At 41.7% G+C, this 21,771-nt stretch overlaps 1 protein-coding gene across 1 annotated transcript in view; it reads left to right on the forward strand.

The window, feature by feature from the left end:
* The window catches only part of LOC126336587 (disks large 1 tumor suppressor protein), a 4,198,467-nt gene that overhangs the window by 1,874,938 nt on the left and 2,301,758 nt on the right, over positions 1 to 21,771 (forward strand). Inside the window, exon 5 of the mRNA XM_050000444.1 lies at positions 3,936 to 4,091. Within this exon, the coding sequence (XP_049856401.1) occupies positions 3,936 to 4,091 (156 nt within the window). The remainder of the gene's footprint in view (positions 1 to 3,935; positions 4,092 to 21,771) is intronic.

The raw sequence follows: 21,771 nt of genomic DNA on the forward strand, positions 1-21,771 counted from the left end.
GAAGATCCTCAATTAGCTTCAAAGTAGTTTCCGTAATCCACAAATTGTAAAATATAAAATACAGGCACGGCAGATGACGACAATAACACTGCCGACGACGTGCCAGATTGAGTCAAACTCAATGCCGAACGTGTCCACACAGAGGACCCTGTTTCTACTTGATTCATATATTGTATCACGTTAGATCAGCAACAGACTCCTGGGACATGGAAAAATGTTTCGGGTCTGAATCGCAATAGTGTCAATTCACACTCCATTCCGCCGCATAAAAGACGTCCAGCATAAACAGCGGACCCCTTGAGTGCGAGCCGGCCGCGGTGGTCTCGCGGTTAAGGCGCTCAGTCCGGAACCGCGTGACTGCTACGGTCGCAGGTTCGAATCCTGCCTCGGGCATGGATTTGTGTGATGTCCTTAGGTTAGTTAGGTTTAATTAGTTCATAAGTTCTAGGCGACTGATGACTTCAGAAGTTAAGTCACATAATGCTCAGAGCCATTTGAACCATTTGAAATGGCAGACAAAATATCTGTTGATTCCGATAGGGGACGCTCCTGTGACAGTCGCCAATGCGCATGCGTTTCCGCGCCAATTTTTGCTATAAAGCCGACACCGTGAGCTAGAACTCGCCAGAGGCAGACACTCACTCGAAGATGGCTGGATGGTTGCCAGCCGCAATGTTGTGGCAAGAAGTCAACATGATCCGGCTGCAATCCCGAAACTTCATAGAACTTGACGACGCGAGAAAACTGCGGAATCGGTATGAAAATTTGTAGTTGAGATAAACTAAATTATCCCACCGTTCAATAAGTTACTTGTTTTCAACTCCGACCAGCTGGGATTTGGAGGGAATGCACATCAAAGGAACCCTGGAAATTAGGGGTGCCTAGAGACTTGTATCACGATCAGGTAGCTACAATGTCTTAACGCATTGGTATGCAGTTATGCCGACTGTTAATATGGATGGTAAATTAATTAGAAAATTGTTTATTGTGCTGCGAGAAGTTGGAGGTGCTTTGCCCCATTCTATTGTTTCTCGTAGGTGTGATCTTCCAAGGGCTATAGGGGATATTTACGTCACAGCAAGCAAACGTGGGAACATAGGCGTAAGAGAACTATGCAACTGTGGTATGAGCACTTCTTTTGGCCTATAAGTGACCAAAATATCTTGCTTTTGCTTGATTTTGGTCTGCGTATAAAAAACATTCTACTTTAGAGCAAACTCTACCTGAAACTACCTGGCAGATTAAAACTGTGTGCCGGACCGAGACTCGAACTCGGGACCTTAGCCTTTCGCGTGCAAATGCTCTACCGAGCTACCCAAGCACGACTCACGACCCGTCCTCACAGCTTTAATTCCGCCAGAACCTCGTCTCCTATCTTCCAAACTTCACAGAAGCTGTCCTGCATACCTTGCAGAGCACTTGCTCACGAAAGGCAAAGGTCCCAACTTCGAGTCTCGGTCCGGCACACACTTTTAACCTGCCAGGAAGTTTCATATCAGCGCACACTCCGCTGCAGAGTGAAAATCTCATTCTACAAACTATCCCTCCTGAAAAATATGTTACATTGCAGTTTACACTATCTGGAACCACTCGAAAAATGCAGTCTCTGAATATTTGTTTTTCGGTGCCTATAAAACATATTATCGCACTATTTGCAGCTACGCCTTAAAGGATAGCCAGTTTCACGCTAGGATCCACGACAAATTGTTTCGCATTCGGGTGCATGCCATAAAATTCCATCAGTTCTCATCAACCTGTTACACCAATAAGATTCTATATAGAATGAGATTATCACTCCGCAGCGGAGTGTGCGCTGATATGAAACTTCCTGGCAGATCAAAACTATGTGCCGGACCGAGACTTGAACTCGGGACCTTTACGTTCGCGGGCAAGTGCTCTAGCATTTTTTTTAAATCTCATTTTTTTCGATATTGTTCGTTGGATGTGTTCGGTGCGGATGTCCCGCGACACCCGTCCAAGTTCAGTGTTCAGCCGTTGACTCAAGTTTTTTTTATTGCGAAGGGCAGCTGACCCTCTGACCGAACGCGCTGAGCTACAGTGGTGGCATCCAACTGAGCTAACTAAGCACGACACACGACCCATCCTCAAAGGTTCATTTCTGTCAGTACCTCGTCTCCTACCTTTCCTAGTTCGAGTTTCGGTCCGCACACAGTTTTAATCTGAAAGGAAGATTCATGATTCTATATAAATTCTTTAAAACTGGAGACCTTTGCCGAACGTCCTGCACGATTTTAACTCCTAAGAAGTTCGCCTTTGATCTTTATGGTGCGATACTTCGTAATCACTGTGGTGCGCAATTTTTCATTCGGTGCTCCTTATGCAAGTAAACGGTTTGTTTTGAACGTTTTTTGAATGTCGAGGATGTCCATTTTGTGAAGTGTAATACACACATCCCATAGGAGTTTGATCTGTGCGCCCCTCTTCCTAGTATACTACACTACTGGCCATTAAAATTACATACGAGAAACGGGTACTCATTGGACAAATATATTATACTAGAACTGACATGTGATTACATTTTCACGCAATTTGGGTGCAACTCTGGCCGTAATAACAGCCTTGATACGCCTGGGCGTTGAGTCAAGCAGGGCTTGGATGGCGTGTGCAGGTACAGCTGACCATGCAGCTTCAACACTATACCATAGTTCATCAATGGTAGTGACTGGCGTATTGTGACGAGACAGTTGCTCGGCCACCATTGACCAGACGTTTTCAATTGGCGAGAGATATGGAGAATGTGCTGGCCAGGGCAACAGTCGAAGATTTTCTGTATCCACAAAGGCCCGTGCAGGACCTGCAACATGCGGTCGTGCGTTATCCTGCTGAAATGTAGCGTTTAGGAGGGATCGAATGAAGGGTAGAGCCACGGGTCGTAACTCATCAGAAATGTAACGTCCACTGTTCAAAGTGCCGTCAGTGCGAACAAGAGGTGACAGGGATGTGTAACCAATGGCACCCCATACCATCACGCCGGGCGATACGCCAGTATGGCGATGACGAATACGCGCTTCCAATCTGCGTTCACCCTGATGTCGCCAAACACGGATGAGACCATCATGATGCTGTAAACATAACCTGGATTCATCCGAAAAAATGACGTTTTGATATTCGTGCACCCAGATTCGCTGAGTACACCAACGCAGGCGCTCCTGTCTGTGATGCAGCGTCAAGGGTAACCGCAACCACGGTCTTCGAGTTGATAGTCCATGCAGCTGCAAACGTCTTCGAACTGTTCGTGCAGATGGTTGTTGTCTTGCAACGCCCCCATCTGTTGACTCAGGGATCGAGACGTAGCTTCACGATCCGTTACAGCCATGCGGATAAGATGCCTGTCATGTCGACTGCTAGTGATACGAGGCCGTTGGGATCCAGCACGGTGTTCCATATTACCCTCCAGAACCCACCGATTCCAGCAATGTCGCGATACGATAAATCGCAATCGCGGTACACTACAGTCCAACCTTTATCAAAATCGGAAACGTAATGGTACGCATTTACCCTCCTTACACGAGGCATCACAACACTGGTTCACCAGGCAGTAACTAACGTTGTTTCTATCATAACTTTTGACACAAAACTTTCAAATGAGTCTTACTGAAGACTGAGCTTGCGACTTCGCACTCAATGGGTTCCAAGTGAGTCCCGCTGCGGTCTGATTCTTACGCGACCAGTCACCTCGCGCTTTGTTGTTGAATAGCAACTGTTGTTGAATAGCAACTTGTCAGTACTGCTGCAGCTCTGTAACCGATTTCGGTATCGTCATTAGGCTTTTGCGCATCGCGTTAGAAGATTGTAAACGGCGCTACCAGATGTGAATGTTCTTTCGCCTTACGGAATTTAGTGTGACGACCCAGCTACTGTCCGCTGTCCCTCGCGGCCGGCAGTAACAGACGTGTCCTGCCTGGGTGTTGCAGAAGACGCGCTACGGAGCGGAGGACCAGCTGCCGCCCCCGCCGTCGCCCCCGCAGCTCAAGGAGCTGTCCTCCCTGGACGGCGTGCCGCGGCCCACCCCCACCGACCGCCTCCACAGCGGAGACGGCGTCGTTCTTCGTGACGCCGCCCTGCACCAGGTCAGTACCACCTCTCCCTGCTCACGTTAGGGCTGCACTCGGCGTCCTATCTTGCCGTGCTATATTTCAGATACTGGTGACCTTTGTCAGAGCTTGTTAACAACTAGGATTTCAAATTTCCAGCATATCTATAGCACTAAATGGCTAACCCGGTGCAAGGTGCACAGTACCAGCTGCCTGCCGGTGTGACCGAGAGATTCTAGGCGCTTCAGACTGGAACCGCGCGACCGCTACGGTCGCAGGTTCGAATCCTGCCTCGGACATGGGCGTGTGTGATGTCCTTAGGTTAGTTAGGTTTAAGTAGTTCTAGGGGACTGATGACCTCAGATGTTGAGTCCCACAGTGCTCAGAGCCATTTGAACCAATACCAGCTACAGATTACGTATCTAACGACTTCCAGGGGAAGTAATACTTTGACTTTAGTTTTTCATATTATTATTGACCGAATTTAAAAATTTAAGATGTCGTCGTACTATACTCATTAAGCTTACGTTAAAGGTTTAACTTTGTCTACTAACTCTACCGAATATCCTAAGAGATTCTGGTCTTAATGTTAATCCAGTAAACGGATTGAAGCCATCTCTTCAGTCACTCAGTAACCAGAATGACACTGAAACTGAGACTACACCGAAAAGGCAGAGATACTAAACGTCTTTTTCCAAAAATGCTTCGCAGGGGAAGATCACGCTGTAGTTCCTCCTTCAAATCGTCACATGAACTACAGAATGACAAATATCGAAAAAGTCACCAAGAGATGGAAAAACAAGCCACGCGGGATTAGCCGAGCGGTTTGTGGCGCTGCAGTCTTGGACTGTGCTCCTGGTCCTGGCGGAGGTTCGAGTCCTCCCTCGGGCATGGGTGTGTGTGTTTGTTCTTAGGATAGTTTACGTTAAGTAGTGTGTAAGCTTAGAGACTGATGACCTTAGCAGTTGAGTCCTATAAGATTTCACACACATTTGAACATTTTTTGGGAATCAAATTTTAATGTAAGGAAAGGACAATGGAGCTGACTTGGTGCTTTTTATCTTTTTTTTTAGTCATTTGACTAGATTAATGCTGCCCGTCACGAATTCCTGTCTTCAACCTCTTCATCTCACAATAGCACTTGCAATGATCTCGGTTATGTGCTGGATGTATTCTATTCCCTGTCTTCCTCTGCAGTTTTTACCCTCCCTCTTGTGCCATGAAAGTTTCGTACCATCCTGCCTCTTCTACTTATTAATCCTTTCCACGTGTTCCTTTCCCCGCCGATGCTGCGGAGAAGCTCTTCATTCTTTACCTTATCATTGCACCTAATTTTCAACACTCTTCTGAAGCACCACATCTCTAATGCTCCGATTCTCTTCTGTTCCTGTTTTCCCACAGTCCATGTTTCACTGCCGCACCATCCTGTGCTGTAAACATTCATTCTCAGAAATTTCTTCCTCAATTTGAGACGTTTGATATTAGTAGAAGAATTCTCTTGGCCAGGAATCCCCTTTTTACCAGTACTAGTCTGCTTTTAATGTCCTCCCTGCTCCATCCGTCACGCGTTATTTTGCTGCCTAGCTAGCAGAATTTCTTAACGTCATCTGTTTAGGGATCTCCAGTTCTAATGGTAATTTTCTCAGTGTTCTCATTTCTGCTCCTTCTCATTACTTTCGTCTTTCTTCGATTTATACTCAATCCACATTCTGTACTCATTAGACGGTTCAGGCGGTTCATTTCGTTCAGCACAACCTGTAACTTATCTACACTTTCACTGAGTATAACAATGACATGGCGGTTGGTCCCGGCGGAGGTTCGAGTCCTCCCTCGGGCATGTGTGTGTGTGTTTGTCCTTAGGATAATTTAGGTTAAGTAGAGTGTAAGCTTAGGGACTGATGACCTTAGCAGTTAAGTCCCATAAGATTTTACACACAACAATGACATCAGCGAATTTTACTATTGACATCCTTCCACTTTGAATTTTAATCCCACTCTTGAAACTTTCTTTTATGTCCCTCATTATTCCTTCGATATATATATATATTGCATACTAGAGGTGAAAGACTACATTCCTTTCTTACATCTTCTTTAATCCGAGCACTTCGTTCTTGGTTTTCCACTCTTACTGTTCATTCTTGGCCCTCACACATATTGTATATTACCCATCTTTCCCTATAGTTTACCTCTATTTTTCTCAGAATTTCGATCATCTTGAACCAGTTTGTATTACAGAACGCTTTACCCCGTTTGACAAACCTACTGAAAGTGCCCTGATTTTTCTTCAGTCTAGCTACGATTATAAACCGCAAAGTGACAGCTACCTCGTTGGTGTCCTCACCGTTTCTAAAGCCAAACTGAGCGTCATAAGCATACCCTCAGTTTTCTTTTCCATTCTTCTGTACACTATTCTTCTCAGCAACTTGGTTGCATGAGCTGTGAAGCTGAATATGAGGTCCTCACCGTTTCTAAAGCCAAACTGAGCGTCATAAGCATACCCTCAGTTTTCTTTTCCATTCTTCTGTACACTATTCTTCTCAGCAACTTGGTTGCATGAGCTGTTAAGCTGAATATTAGATAATTCTCGCTTTTGTTGCTTCTATCCATCTTTGGAATTGTGTGAGTGACGTTTATCCGGAGGTCTGATAGTATGTCGCCAGTATCACGTACTGTACACAGCAAAGTGAATAGTCGTTTTGTGCCCAATTCCCCAAATGAGTTTAGAAATACCCATGGGATGTTACCTATCCCCTCTACCTTATTTCATTTTAAGTCGTCCAAAGGTCTTTTAAATACTAGTTATAATATTCGAGCCCGGGGACTGGTTCGTTGTGCTGTCATCATCATTTCATCATCATCAGCAGCAGCATGAGTGTATTTTTCACTGCACACTTTTCCGAATTTCTATCAGTGTCTTACTTTCACGTAAATATCACAGTAACTATCACAATTAACGAAATGATAGACACATCATTATGAACCTGACATATAAAACTACAAGTAAAGAAAAAATGAATTTTCTTTGCCGAATAGTTTCTGTGAAATAGTTTGAAAAAAATTGCAGAATTCTCACCTCGATTCTGTCATCGGTGCCCGGTCGAAAGATGGAAAACACTTAAGGAGCTCCCCTTCTGAACAAACTAACGAACTCGTCCAGCGCTTTGTACGAAAACTGGTCATTGCGCAATGGCTACCGTATCCTGCGCGAGCTGTGGTCTTCTAGGTCTCCACGAGGTAACACCACTCCATGGAGAACACAACCATAAAATGACCAATATTGATATATCCAGTAGCAATCACATTACTCTTGATCATTCAGGTATTTGTTTTGAGGGTAAAAATTCGGAAGAAATTGCATCTCATTAGCTTAACTGCATTTGATATTTTTGTCGGTCGCGAATGAAGAACGTCGGGAACCCAGGCGCCGAGGTGTGGAATTTTCTCCCTTGTAAACGTCTCAGAAATGCAACCTTGAAAATTTGGTGCAACACCCAACCTCAAATGCCACTGGCCGCCAATATTGGGATTCATCCCAGTAACTGTGCTTCGTATCAAACAATAGAACGCTATGATTCGCAGCTGCGATAGAAAGCATAAAGTACAGCGACTTCTGCAGAGTTCGGCTTCACCGTTTGAGCTCACTATGGGTTGGACAGACTGTTTTGAGCCCGCTTTCTGTTTTTTCCCATAGATCTGGGGAAATGTCATTGCTTGTTGGCTGTTTCATTTCTCGTTTATTTCGTATTGTGAACTCTCACTGAAATGTTTTGAATCGATACAATATATCAATATTGTACACATGATTCCCGTCGCTTCAGGAACTGTGATATAATTCAGGCTGGAAAATGCGGTCACCTGTTGCATTTGGAAAGGAATTTGTTTTTGGCCCGTTTCGATTAGCATAAGCTATCTGTTTTCAAAAGTTGCATCAGAAATATGTCTGAAATCCCTCTCTAAAAAATGGTTCAAATGGCTCTGAGCATTATGGAACTTAACATCTGAGATCATCAGTCCCCTAGAACTTAGAACTACTTAAACCTAACTAACCTATGGACATCACACACATTCCATGCCCGAGGCAGGATTCGAACCTGCGACCGTAACGGTTGCACGGTTCCAGACTGAAGCGCCTAGAACCGCTCGGCCATACCGGCCGGCGAAATCCCTCTCTTTGTCTGCAGCATGTCACATAAATATGTCATGACAGAAGTGGTGATAATCACTAGTCAATTAACCATAGTGAAGTCAGCTCATTCGTGCCGACTGTACCACTTCTGTTGAGGTTTATGCATGTGAATTATGCTAGACAAGCAAAAACATGTCACAAATCATCTTCAGGCAAACCTTAGAAAATGGATGGCTTATGCTAACCGTAACATTACCGTATTATTTTTAGTATGTAATACGAGGGCTATCCAGAAAGTAAGTTCCGATCATCCGCAAAATGGGCACTACTGTAAAAATCTAAAATGTTTTATTTGCAACAGATAGTCACAACTCCCAGCTAATTATCTAAATGATCTTCACTCATATTTATACATCTGTCGTGGCGTCTTACCAATTTTCAGTACCCTTGTCATAGAAGGCAGTCGCCAGTGCTTTCCGCCAATTCTCTACGCTGGCCTACAGCTCGTAGTCTGTGCCAAAATGTTGTCTTCATAGTCAGCGGTTCGTGCGAGCAGAGATGAAACTCAAGGGGTTCAACTGCGGTCTGTGTTGTAGGTGATCAAACACTTTCCACTGAAAACGCTGTAGGGGGATCTTCATTGCCCCTGCAGAGTGGAGCTGAGAATTGCCATGAAGGAGGAACGGCGTGACATGTGTGTTACGTGGGCTGCATAGCTTCAGGCGAAATTTGTCACCAGGCCCTCGTACTTGGCGGAGACACTATTTTCTATGTGCATTTACGTGCTCACTGTGCTATCAGAACTGAAAAGAGCAACTTGACGCGATCGATGGGCGTTCTACAGACACTGTCTAGCACATCTGTGCAAAGCTTCATCGAATTTTTACAGTGGTTTCAATTTCGCAACCAACCGGAACTTACTTTCTGGATAGCCCTCATTTTATGTTTTGGAGGCAAGCGCAGCGAGGAGTATTTCATTTCATTCTGTGGGAATAAGCTGTTAGGGTGGTCATCTTTCTTCTGTGCTAAGTACAATAGAGCGTCTATTGTCCAAATTAAGTAGCGGAATTGCGTGTTCGGAAAACAAGTTTATGCAGTCAATCGAACCTTGTACAGTAGAGCCTCGGTTATATGTTTTTAAAGGGGAATGACAAAATAAATGTACAAATGAAAATGAAACATCTTAATATAATCGTATTAGCTTTAAACCCACGCAGACAAAAGGTACATGCTACTCTACAGTAGCAACAAGTAGTTCTCAGGAGAGGTCATTGTCTAGCAGTTAGGAAGCTTTAATGGCGCACCGCACTAAAACTTTTCTTGAAACTAAAAAATATTAAATATATCTCTTTGTCACTGCCTTTGAGCAAGGTTTTTTCACAAAGTAACATATGTATGGGGTCGGCTGTACCAACTGGGAATACTTTTTTTTTTGGTATGTGTACCAAAGATCTATAAAATAAATATGCCACGAAGATCTCATATATCTAAGAGATAAAGCGTATTTCAGCAGAGAATAGCAAAGCAGGTTGAAACTGATGCACATAAAGCACGTCTGGCGCCATCTCCAAATACTTTACTAAAACTGACGATAGCCAAAGTTCATCAAAATGTACTGATTCACAAGTTGATGCAAGGAGTGATTCGGATAATATCCGCTCATCTTCAGGGGCAACAGCGACGATACAAGCCAGGAAGAAGACGTATCAGAAAACAATGCTGAAAATGTCTGTGATAATAATGATAGTGTTATTAATATCAAAACTGGCTGAAATCAGACGTAAACAGTAATGAAATCCTAAACTCAGATTGGAATGTATACCGCAGAGACAGGCTGGACAGTGAAGGGGGAGGCGTGTTTATAAAGATAAGAAATGCAATAGTATCGAAGGAAATTGACGGAGATCCGAATTGTGAAATGATTTGGGTGAAGGTCACGATCAAAGCAGGCTCAGACATGGTAATTGGATGTCTCTATAGGCCACCGGGCTCAGCAGCTGTTGTGGCTGAGCACCTGAAGAATAATTTGGAAAATATTTCGAGTAGATTTCCCCACCATGTTATAGTTCTGGGTGGAGATTTTAATTTGTCGAATATAGACTGGGAGACTCAAACGTTCAGAACAGGCGGCAGGGAAAAAGAATCCAGTGAAATTTTTTTAGTGCTTTATCTGAAAACTACCTTGAGCAGTTAAACAGAGAACCGACTCGTGGCGATAACATATTAGACCTTCTGGTGACAAACAGACCCGAACTATTTGAATCAGTTAATACAGAACAGGGAATCAGCCATCATAAAGCGGTTACTGCATCGATGATTTCAGCCGTAAATAGAAATATTAAAAAAGGTAGGAAGATTTTTCTGTTTAGCAAAAGTGACAAAAAGCAGATTTCAGAGTATTTGACGGCTCAACACAAAAGTTTTGTCTCAAGTACAGATAGTGTTGAGGATCAGTGGACAAAGTTCAAAACCATCGTACAATATGCGTTAGATGAGTATGTGCCAAACAAGATTGTAAGAGATGGAAAAGAGCCACCGTGGTACAACAACCGAGTTAGAAAACTGCTGCGGAAGCAGAGGGAACTTCACAACAAACATAAACATAGCCAAAGCCTTGCAGACAAACAAAAATTACGCGAAGCAAAATGTAATGTGAGGAGGGCTATGCGAGAGGCGTTCAATGAATTCGAAAGTAAAGTTCTATGCACTGACTTGGCAGAAAATCCTAAGAAATTTTGGTCCTATGTCAAAGCGGTAGGTGGATCAAAACAAAATGTCTAGACACTATGTGACCAAAATGGTACTGAAACAGAGGATGACAGACTAAAGGCTGAAATACTAAATGTCTTCTTCCAAAGCTGTTTCACAGCACTGTAGATCCTTCTCTAGATTGTCGCACAGATGACAAAATGGTAGATAACGAAATAGACGACAGAGGGATAGACAAACAATTAAAATCGCTCAAAAGAGGAAAGGCCGCTGGACCTGATGGGATACCAGTTCGATTTTACACAGAGTACGCGAAGGAACTTGCCCCCCTTCTTGCAGCGGTGTACCGTAGGTCTCTAGAAGAGCGAAGCGTTCCAAAGGATTGGAAAAGGGCACAGGTCATCCCCGTTTTCAAGAAGGGACGTCGAACAGATGTGCAGAAGTATAGACCTATATCTCTAACGTCGATCAGTTGTAGAATTTTGGAACACGTATTATGTTCGAGTATAATGACTTTTCTGGAGACTAGAAATCTACTCTGTAGGAATCAGCATGGGTTTCGAAAGAGACGGTCGTGTGAAACCCAGCTCGCGCTATTCGTCCACGAGACTGAGAGGGCCATAGACACGGGTTCACAGGTAGATGCCGTGTTTCTTGACTTGCGCAAGGCGTTTGACACAGTTCCCCACAGTCGTTTAATGAACAAAAGATCATACGGACTATCAGACCAATTGTGTGATTGGATTGAGGAGTTCCTAGATAACAGAACGCAGCATGTCATTCTCAACGGAGAGAAGTCTTCCGAAGTAAGAGTGATTTCAGGTGTGCCGCAGGGGAGTGTCATAGGACCGTTGCTATTCACAATATACATAAATGACCTGGTGGATGACATCGGAAGTTCACTGAGGCTTTTTGCAGATGATGCTGTGGTGTATCGAGAGGTTGCAACAATGAAAAATTGTACTGAAAGGCAGGAGGATCTGCAGCGAATTGACGCATGGTGCAGGGAATGGCAATTGAATCTCAATGTAGACAAGTGTAATGTGCTGCGAATACATAGAAAGATAGGTCCCTTATCATTTAGCTACAAAATAGCAGGACAGCAACTGGAAGCAGTTAATTCCATAAATTATCTGGAAGTACGCATTAGGAGTGATTTAAAATGGAATGATCATATAAAGTTGATCGTCAGTAAAGCAGATGCCAGACTGAGATTCATTGGAAGAATCCTAAGGAAATGCAATCCGAAAACAAAGGAAGTAGGTTACAGTACGCTTGTTCACCCACTGCTTGAATACTGCTCAACAGTGTGGGATCGGTACCAGATAGGGTTGATAGATGAGATAGAGCACATCCAACGGAGAGCAGCGCGCTTCGTTACAGGATCATTTAGTAATCGCGAAAGCGTTACGGAGATGACAGATAAACTCCAGTGGAAGACTCTGCAGCAGAGACGCTCAGTAGCTCGGTACGGGCTTTTGTTAAAGTTTCGAGAACATACCTTCACCGAAGAGTCAAGCAGTATATTGCTCCCTCCTACGTATATCTCGCGAAGAGACCATGAGGATAAAATCAGAGAGATTAGTGCCCACACAGAAGCATACCGACAATCCTTCTTTCCACGAACAAAAAAAAAGTGGTTCAAATGGCTCTGAGCACTATGGGACTCAACTGCTGTGGTCATTAGTCCACTAGAACTTAGAACTACTTAAACCTAACTGACCTAAGGACATCACACACATCCATGCTGAGGCAGGATTCGAACCTGCGACCGTAGCAGTCGCACGGTTCCGGACTGCGCGCCTATAACCGCGAGACCACGAGACCACCACGGCCGGCTTTCCACGAACAATACGAGACTGGAGTAGAAGGGAGAACCGATAGAGGCACTCAGGGTACCCTCCGCCACACACCGTCAGGTGGCTTGCGGAGTATGGATGTAGATGTAGATGTAGCTTACCGTTGGAACTATTTTTATTGCAAATATTTCAAGGTTTCTTGAATGTATATTTTAGAGTAAGATGGCGTTTGAGTTTTTAGAATATACAGAACTAACTGCAGGACTTCAGAGATGTGTCTCATAAGGCATAGCGATCATGAAAGCAGGAAGTCGAACATTTTCAAAACAGGGAAGGGTCATTTGGCGCTGTACCTAGGCACGGATCAAAAACAAAAGATGGTGTACAGGATCTTTCAAAGGGATGGTTTCGTAAGGTGATAAATGCTGGAGAAAAAATTGTGCGGTCTTGGATAGTTTACTCTCCAACAACTAATAACATCTACGTTCGTTTGCTGTCACCAGTAGATTGAAATCTAAAGTGGCCGACCATGAAAGGACAAATCAACACCAGGAAAAATCTTGAAAAGTGAAAGACGTTGGAAATGAGACGAGAATTGTATGACACAATACATGACGCAGCCTTACAATTAATGGATACTAAAAATCTGAAGCGGAAGCATTTTTCATCTTGTTTATTAGATATATAACATTTTTTCCGGCGAAACAAAACGAGCATTTCGTGGACATTGATGAAGGACAAGGTTCTACAAATAAAGGCAAGTGAAAAGACTGTCAAAGAATAATGTAATGTGTAAAGAACATATCTTGATGTTGGAACATGGTAAATCTAAAAAAAAGGGTGATACTTGTCGCCAGAAGTACAGAATGAATTTAGAGATATTTTTAAGCAAACCATAAGTTTGTCAACGAAATTAAATAGTCTAAATGTTTTGCTATTATGTTTGATAGCACAGCTGATATTTGACATACTGATCAGATGTCTGAAGTAATACGTTTCGGAAGATCTGATAATAGGAAATTGGAAGTAAAAGAAGTAATCCTTGGATATATCTCTACTAAAAGGAAAAAAGCCGCTGATGTAAGTGATGAAATTCTTAAGAAACTCAAAAACGACAGTTTAGACGTTATGATGTGCCATTCCGAAGGTTATGACACTGCACCTGTTACGAGCAGCTAGTGTTAAATAAAAAACAATAACGCCGTTTTTTGGACGTAATGGTCATTCAATTAATGTGACCAACATTCATTTGCACAAAATGTATCTTGTATAACATTTCTGAACAGTAGAGACTATTTTTACACATTTTTCTTCTTCCATTGGCCGCTGGGATGTTCTCATTACACAAATCACAGCTCTGTCAGCAACACGTTGTGAGCTCATTACGCTGCAGTGAAAGTGCTGTCAGAAAATTTTGAGAGGGTTTTCGCTGCAATTGACGAATTGTGTGTTCAACAACAAAATTTGGTCACCAGACGTTATGCACAAAATCGTATGCATGATGTATGTAATTTCACATTTTTTTGCTATCTTTACTTTTGGAATATTGTACTGAGAGAAGTAAATTGTACTCAGGTTGCATTGCAAAATATGGAGTTGAGTTTTGATCCGTTAGTTATAAAAATAGAGGCACTCCGTCTATATACTGAACAAAACCGAGTCATGTAATAGAAGAGGCAATACGTCTTGCTGTGAAAAAAATCGGAGGTATGCGATGTTCCAATAGAAAGAATTCATCTAAAAAAAAACCAAAAGCTGGTGAATTGGCCATCGATACAGGACTCACGCTGAAAGCAGGGCATCAAAAGGATATGTTGGAATATCTTGACCGATTCAGTATTGAACTCTGAACCAGATCAAAGTTAATTAAAGATGTCGCCTCACTTTTCGACTTTCTGCAACCAAATACTTTGCTTTTGGCAAACAATGAGGAGATGAAATAGCTATTCCAAAATTCATTAGTTTTTTATGATAAAGTATGAGGAGGAAAAATCCTCTGTGAGATTCCAAGGCAGAGCGAAGACATTTAAAAGAAGCAAATGTTACATTTTGTGATGAGGCATGTCTTGAAATTTTGAAATTTATGGTGGAATGGGATTTTAAAGGCTCTTTCCCAAACAGTATGCTCGCTCTTAAGTTAATTGTGACGATTTGCGTATCAGTTGCTTCATGTGAGAGGAGATTTAGTAAATTAAAATTAATAAAAAATTGTTTACTACCAATAATGAACAAAAGAGTCTAAATAATTTTGGTATGTTACCTATCGAACATGAGGCGACACAAAATATTAATTATGAAGAAGTGATATCGGAGTTTACGGCTGTTAAATCTAGAAAGGTGATCTAAGTGTTTGTATCTCACTTTAGCATATAGTGTTCTGAAGACTCTTTAATAATGTATAGAGTATAATACTGTATACTACTGTAAAATATATAATAAACCTCGTCGGATTTTCTGGTAGATTTCGAGACATAGTTTAGTTGTGGAAACTGTTAAAGCGTCTCGCATTGAAGATTTCGAGCTTCTGTAAAATTTCACCAATCTTGGAGGCTTTGGGTTCTGTTAAATTTGGCATGCTTTTTTCATTGCTTCTGCAGTAGTGTTCTGGTCTGTTTTGTGTCCCAAGAGGGATCGGTACCATCTTTTATTAATTCATATGGTAAGAATCTCTGAAATGCCGTAGATACTATTTCTTTGAACTTGAACCACATTTGGTCTACGCTTACATAGATTGGAAAGAGTGGAGACTTCCAACAAACTTTACACTTAATTTCAAACTATTTCGAATATTTTTTCGTTGTCAACCCAACATGAAATACAGAAATGAAAAAAGCTTGCAACTTCCTACATCTTTCTGCTCATGCAGTAAAAATTCAACTTCTAGCATGACGTTTTATTTCATTGCTTCTTTGCTACTAATTGTATTTGCAACACATTTTGGTGTCAATAACAGCATGAACCACCCAATTTGCCTCCAAAATTATATCGTTGTATGACATATAGTGCAGGAGAAAACCTATCTTTTCAGAAAAGTTTAAATACTGTTCTTCATATGGCTGTATTAATACTGACAGAATCTAAAAAAAGAATTAAAAAGAAGTGTTGAAAGCCATATGCGACCTACAATTAACGAATTAAAAAAGTTAACGTTAGTGATTTGTCATTCTCATCGTACTTCGTACAGAAACGTTACACACACGATACACAGGAGCTTGTCTTTAAGGAATCTCAGATGGGAGATTACTGCTTCAAGATAACATGCTACCAATAATTCTTCAGTTTAACCACAAATTTTGTTTGATACCCCATATGATTGTATTTTTGCTAACAAGTGTAGATGCGGTACCGAGTCAAACGCTTTACGGAAGTAGAGTAATACTGCATCCACCAAACTGCATAGATAAACGCCGTTCAGGATGTCATGTGAACAACGTTCAAGTCGCGTTTCACACCATGGGTGTTTTCTGTGTCCATACTGGTTGGCATTTAGGGCGTTCATTCAGTTCGAGGTAACTCATTATATTTGTGACCAAAATATTGTCTAGCACTGTACAACAGATGCACATCAAACAGATTGGACGGTGTACTTTATTCTAGCCACTGGGACAGAGATCTACAGCATACGAGTGTTATGGTACAAGTAGGTGCTAAATGACCTATTCTTTGCAGAATCTGACCCGGATTTAATCGGGCTCCGGAGAGTTCTTTAAGTTTATTGATTTTTACCTGTTACTCAATGTCACTGGTAATAAATTGGGACAGTATATCCCTTGGTAAAGGAACATTTGAAAACTGAGTTGTGCGTTTCTGATCTTGCATTGTTACCCTCCATCCCCCCACCACACACACACACACACACACACACACACACACACACACACACACACACACACACAATTTCAATTCCTCTGTCATCTAGGAGCTTCTAGTTCTCTAGTCCTCTCATAAAGGTAAAACTCTAGATGGATCAGGGGAATGATTTCGGGTGCTGAACATGACAAATTGTTGTATTCGACAGATGCTGTAGCTGGTACTATGAGGTCCCTTGCTTATATTAGCAACAATTTTCAGCCATTTAATTGTACAAGTTTTAGAATACTTAATCTGAGTATGAAGACTGTGTGTGGCAATAAAGACCTGTTTTTCCTTACATTGATTGGCCTTTAAACACCGGTATCCATTGAACGATGACTAGCATCACTTGTATTTAGTCGAGTTTGGTCTCTTCTTGGAGATCATTGTTGGTTAGTCCTGAGATACTGACTTGTGGTACCGTCTAACCAACCAACTGTTGAGTGGAGCGTTTGACTGCATATGTCCGCATTTGGCGGACGGATGTCTACTTGGGAACTGTTTGTGCGATATAATTCAAATGTGCAACATAGCCCTTTACATGTGCTCCCTCTCTGGAGTCTAACTTCCTGCTGCACCTGAATCGTGGGCAGCTCGGCGCTGCTGTTGAAAGCTATTTCCCGTAACTTTTGGAGTACACAGCACAGGTACAGGCACATTCGGTACAATCATGCAATCTAACTGCTTAATAAAACTAAATGATAGTTCAAGGAGCTGGCGGAATAAAGTGCTAACACCCACAGCCTTTTTTTGAGCGACCTTATGTTACATGTTTCATTAAGTGTGTAAATCATACATCTGAATTGAATTATTTGTAACTTTTTCTACAGGTTGTTACGCGACAAATTTTTTAGCTATGTAGCCTAGCATATCAGTAAAACATTAATAAGTTCTAGGAAATTATTTACTTCTTCAGAATTGGGGAGAAGAGGCGCTTCTGGCACAACTTGACTAGAAGAAGGGATCGGTTGGTAGCACATGTTTTGAGGCATTAAGGGATCACCAATTTAGTATTGGAGGGCAGCGTGGAGGGTAAAAATCGTAGAGGGAGACTAAGAGATGAATACACTAAGCAGATTCAGAAGGATGTAGGTTGCAGTAGGTACTGGGAGATGAAGCAGCTTGCACTGGATAGAGTAGCATGGAGAGCTGTATCAAACCAGTCTCAGGACTGAAGACCATAACAACAACAACAACATTTACTTCTAGCGTTATAGCTACAGTTGCGGATTGGCACTGTGTTCATCAAAAGATCCCTGGAAAAATTTTGAGACCACATATGTGACTTTTACTGTCTTATGTGAGAGACTAACATACTAGGGAAGCAAACAAAACATAGAAAAAATAACTATTACAGTAATTATGGAAGAAACCACACACAACACTGGTGTAACAATCTATAATACTTATTATTTTGTTGCTAACCAGCTTTCGGCTGTTACGTCACCATCAGGTAATACTGACAGACTAACAGTGTCAGCTTTTCTGTAGTGACTAAATTAAAACCTCAAGCTTCCGCACTTCCCGTGGTAGTTTTCTTATGTATTCCAAAACGGACTATTAGGCAATCAAAACTTCTGATATAAACTACAATTCAACATGTCAAAATGTCTCTCATAGCAAGTCTTTATGAAGTGTAGTCACAACAGTGATAAAGTAATTTTGGATTTTCATTTTTCTTTATTATTCACGTGAAAGTTTTCAAACTAGTAATGATTTATAGACGGTATATATCGATACGCACTACCTCTTTGGTTGATGGGATGTGACTTTCTTGCTGACTCTAAGGTTATAGAAATTCTCTCTCTACCATATGTTTCTAACGAAACATTTAAAAAAAACTGTATTCATTTGATGTTTGACCTTTACTGACCTTGTCGCCTGCTTCCTTCGTCTATTTCAGTGGATGTATATTGTGTTCCTTCCTAAAAATATATGGACTCAGTTGTAGAGGAAGTAACCCACAATGTTTATCGCTAGGAACAAAACAGTACCGCGTAATTAAATAAAACGCCTGCAGATGTCCATTTGATCTTGTTTTATCATATTGCAACCAGTTTCGGTGACTCAGTACACTATCTTCAAGACTGTGTGCATAAACGGTAATAATATCATAAGAGTGATTATGCTATAATTACTGCATATGCATACAGGCTTGAAGATTAATGCATTGAGTCGCCGAAACTGGTTGCAATATAATAAAACAACATCAAATGGACATCTGCAGGCGTTTTATTTTATTGTGGAAGTGAACGGCCGAAGTTTCGCAGATCATCAGTTAGAAGGGTGGATATACAAAAAGAAAGTTGATCCTCAAACATACTTATTATAGGTTTTACTAGTGTTAAAAGTTAAAACTAATCAATAACTTTAACAGCCTTACAGACGTTCATTGATATATATTTCATTACACTTGCATATTGTTAACGTTAAAGAATTTCCCAAATTTTTAACAAATGCTATGTCTAAACCGTTTGCGATTCGAATGGCGGCTGTATATTCTAAGCCATACTCACAATATTTTCCACGTGTGATGTGTTCCCTGGTACGAAATCAGGACCTGCATTACTGTCATCGAAAGTATATCACTGTTGTCATTAACATCCTCGCCAAACATCCATCTCTTTACTCCGTTACAATATTTCGAGGTCACTACCATGTTGACACTTTTGACACTGTGGCATGTCACTATTTTAATACAAAGACAAGATAACAAATTTTTTGGAAATATTACCGTCATATGGATGAATAGAGAATATTTATATCACGATCTAGATTTCGGTCATACGCCATTTCGAATTGTCACAGGCGTCGAAGAAAGTCCAACTTGACTGAAAGTAAAACATTTTTCGACGTTATGACACTTCAAAATAGCCTAAGGCGGAATTCTAGATCGTCATATAAAGATACTATATAAAGTCAATTCATGGTTTATCATTTCAAAAATTCTGCGTGGCTGTGGCCCAACAAAAAGAATAAATCATCAAGAACTAGAATATTGTAAGACAAAAAGTGTACTTGACTGTTCAAATGGAACTAATTATTGCCAGCATGTACTGTAGATCAAACCATGACACCTAGCATAGTCAGATTAATTGAACGTTAGTACATTCTTCCGCCTACCTCTTCAGTTGTTTCATATTGCACATCTCTTCATCGACGAGACTTCCACGTCAGAATTTAATCGCACGTAGTCAGAGATTTGTATTATAATTGCGAAACGATTGCAGGAAGCTACAACGCTAAACATGTCGATAAAAGCGCAAGAGGGATGAGGAAAACGCCGAACTGGTAATTAAGAAAACGTCTGACATCACTGCGAACAGAAAAAAAGTGTGGAGTGCTCTTTTCCGCTTATGCTGCCAGTGCGTGAAGCGCAGTTAATTAAAAGACAGAGCAGAAGTCCACGGTGTACTGTATAATCAAGATGGAAAGAGCGCGAGAAAATAAACGTCCAGTGCTGAAAAGCGCTCATCCGTCATACAGCCGTCGACCAGGAGATCAAAGGCCGTCGAGTGGATACTGTCGTCGAAGATAGCCAACACTAAATGTACAGCTTTCGCTACAGCGTTCACAAAGTGTTAGTGAAACAGTGTAATATGATGTCTACTACGTTATGACGTTATGCAACTTCATACATAATACTCTGCGTTTATATATTCATCTGTTCGATATTACAGTGAATACGCTACTTCCCTATAGTCCGATTAAAATTACGTGGTAGTTGACACTTCACGCCTTGGACCTTGTTTCCTCCAACCAGAGCGTTCAACGTTACGCCCGATCTGTTCGCCACAAGAATTGGTCAGTTCACTTTCCATACCTAATTCGGCTTTCTAGCTTGATGTATTGGATCCCGAATCATGGGTCTGGCGCTACGCCAAAAATAAACACACACACACACACACACACACACACACACGCACACACGCACACGCAGCGATGCTAATGAAATACACACGTTTCATACGCAGCACTAGCCAAACACTATTGGGCAGCCGGCCGGTGTGGCCGAGCGGCTCTAGGCGCTTCAGTCTGGAACTGCGCGACCGTTACTGTCGCAGGTTCGAATCCTGCCTCGGGCATGGATGTTTGTGATGTGCTTAGGTTAGTTATGTTTAAGTAGTTCTAAGTTCTAGGGGACTGATGACCACAGATGTTAAGTCCCATAGTGCTCAGAACCATTTGAACCATTTTGAACTATTGGGCACTTCCGCGCATGGCATGATTCTACATCACGTGTGCATTTATAATCATACAGACCGGCGTAAATTAGAAACGCTACGCAGGATATAAAATGATTCCGAATATCTGAAGGCTGCAATTTATCGTTGCGACCGAGTCACCACAGCTAATTTCTCCAGTGTTGTGGCATTCGTAATGGGCAGCCTATAAACCCCACGAGTAGAAGGTCGTAATTTCGAATTTTGTCAAATATTCCAAAACCCGTTTTATTTCTAAGTCTAATGAAAGAATTCGAGTATTATTTTCATCCAATTAATTGGTTTAAAGAAATTTTTTATTTCTAATACTTTTCTGCGTTATTTTCAATGTCAGTATTGACTTTTATTGTTTGCTCTTATTTTTATTACTGTCATTCTTCTTTTGTTTGGAATTTTCCTGTGTTGTCTTTAATCTGCCAAGTGCCAACGAGAACTGCTCATCGGTTCGTAACGCAGCAGCTCGTCCGGCCACAGCGAGGATAGTTTCAGGTAACCAATGAGAGCGAGAAATTACAGTTTGATTTTACAGGTAAAACTGAAAATTTTCTGTTCTATCTTATCTCTTAGAGGTTAGTTTTAATTGCCATGGACAAAGCGAACGTGATTTTAGTTCTGCCACAGATTGCTGACCGCCGTTTTTTCAGATACATTGAACGCAAAGAGGTTGTGATTAGCTTAGGTCATGAGTTTAAATTCAGGGCTACAAAACGTGTTGCCTACACAGTTCAGTCGCTGGTCGTTTAAAATAAGGTGTCCACAGCACATCTCGCATTTCCGACCGCAGCAACCACTTCCGACATTGTTCGGCATTACTTTTAAATAGCATTAGCTAGGTGACCCATAATGTTTGTGAGTCATCTGTAACCTAGCGGTATCCGGCATCCGACGTGGCAACACTGTAGTGGCAGCCAATGTGGCAACACTGTAGTAGCAAGTGACAGATGCCAACTATCAAGTAATTTTAATCGGACTATAGCTCACTTTGTTGCTATGGCCTTCAGTACAAA

The sequence above is a fragment of the Schistocerca gregaria genome, chromosome 2 (assembly GCF_023897955.1).
Source record: "Schistocerca gregaria isolate iqSchGreg1 chromosome 2, iqSchGreg1.2, whole genome shotgun sequence".
Classification (NCBI taxonomy): domain Eukaryota; kingdom Metazoa; phylum Arthropoda; class Insecta; order Orthoptera; family Acrididae; genus Schistocerca; species Schistocerca gregaria.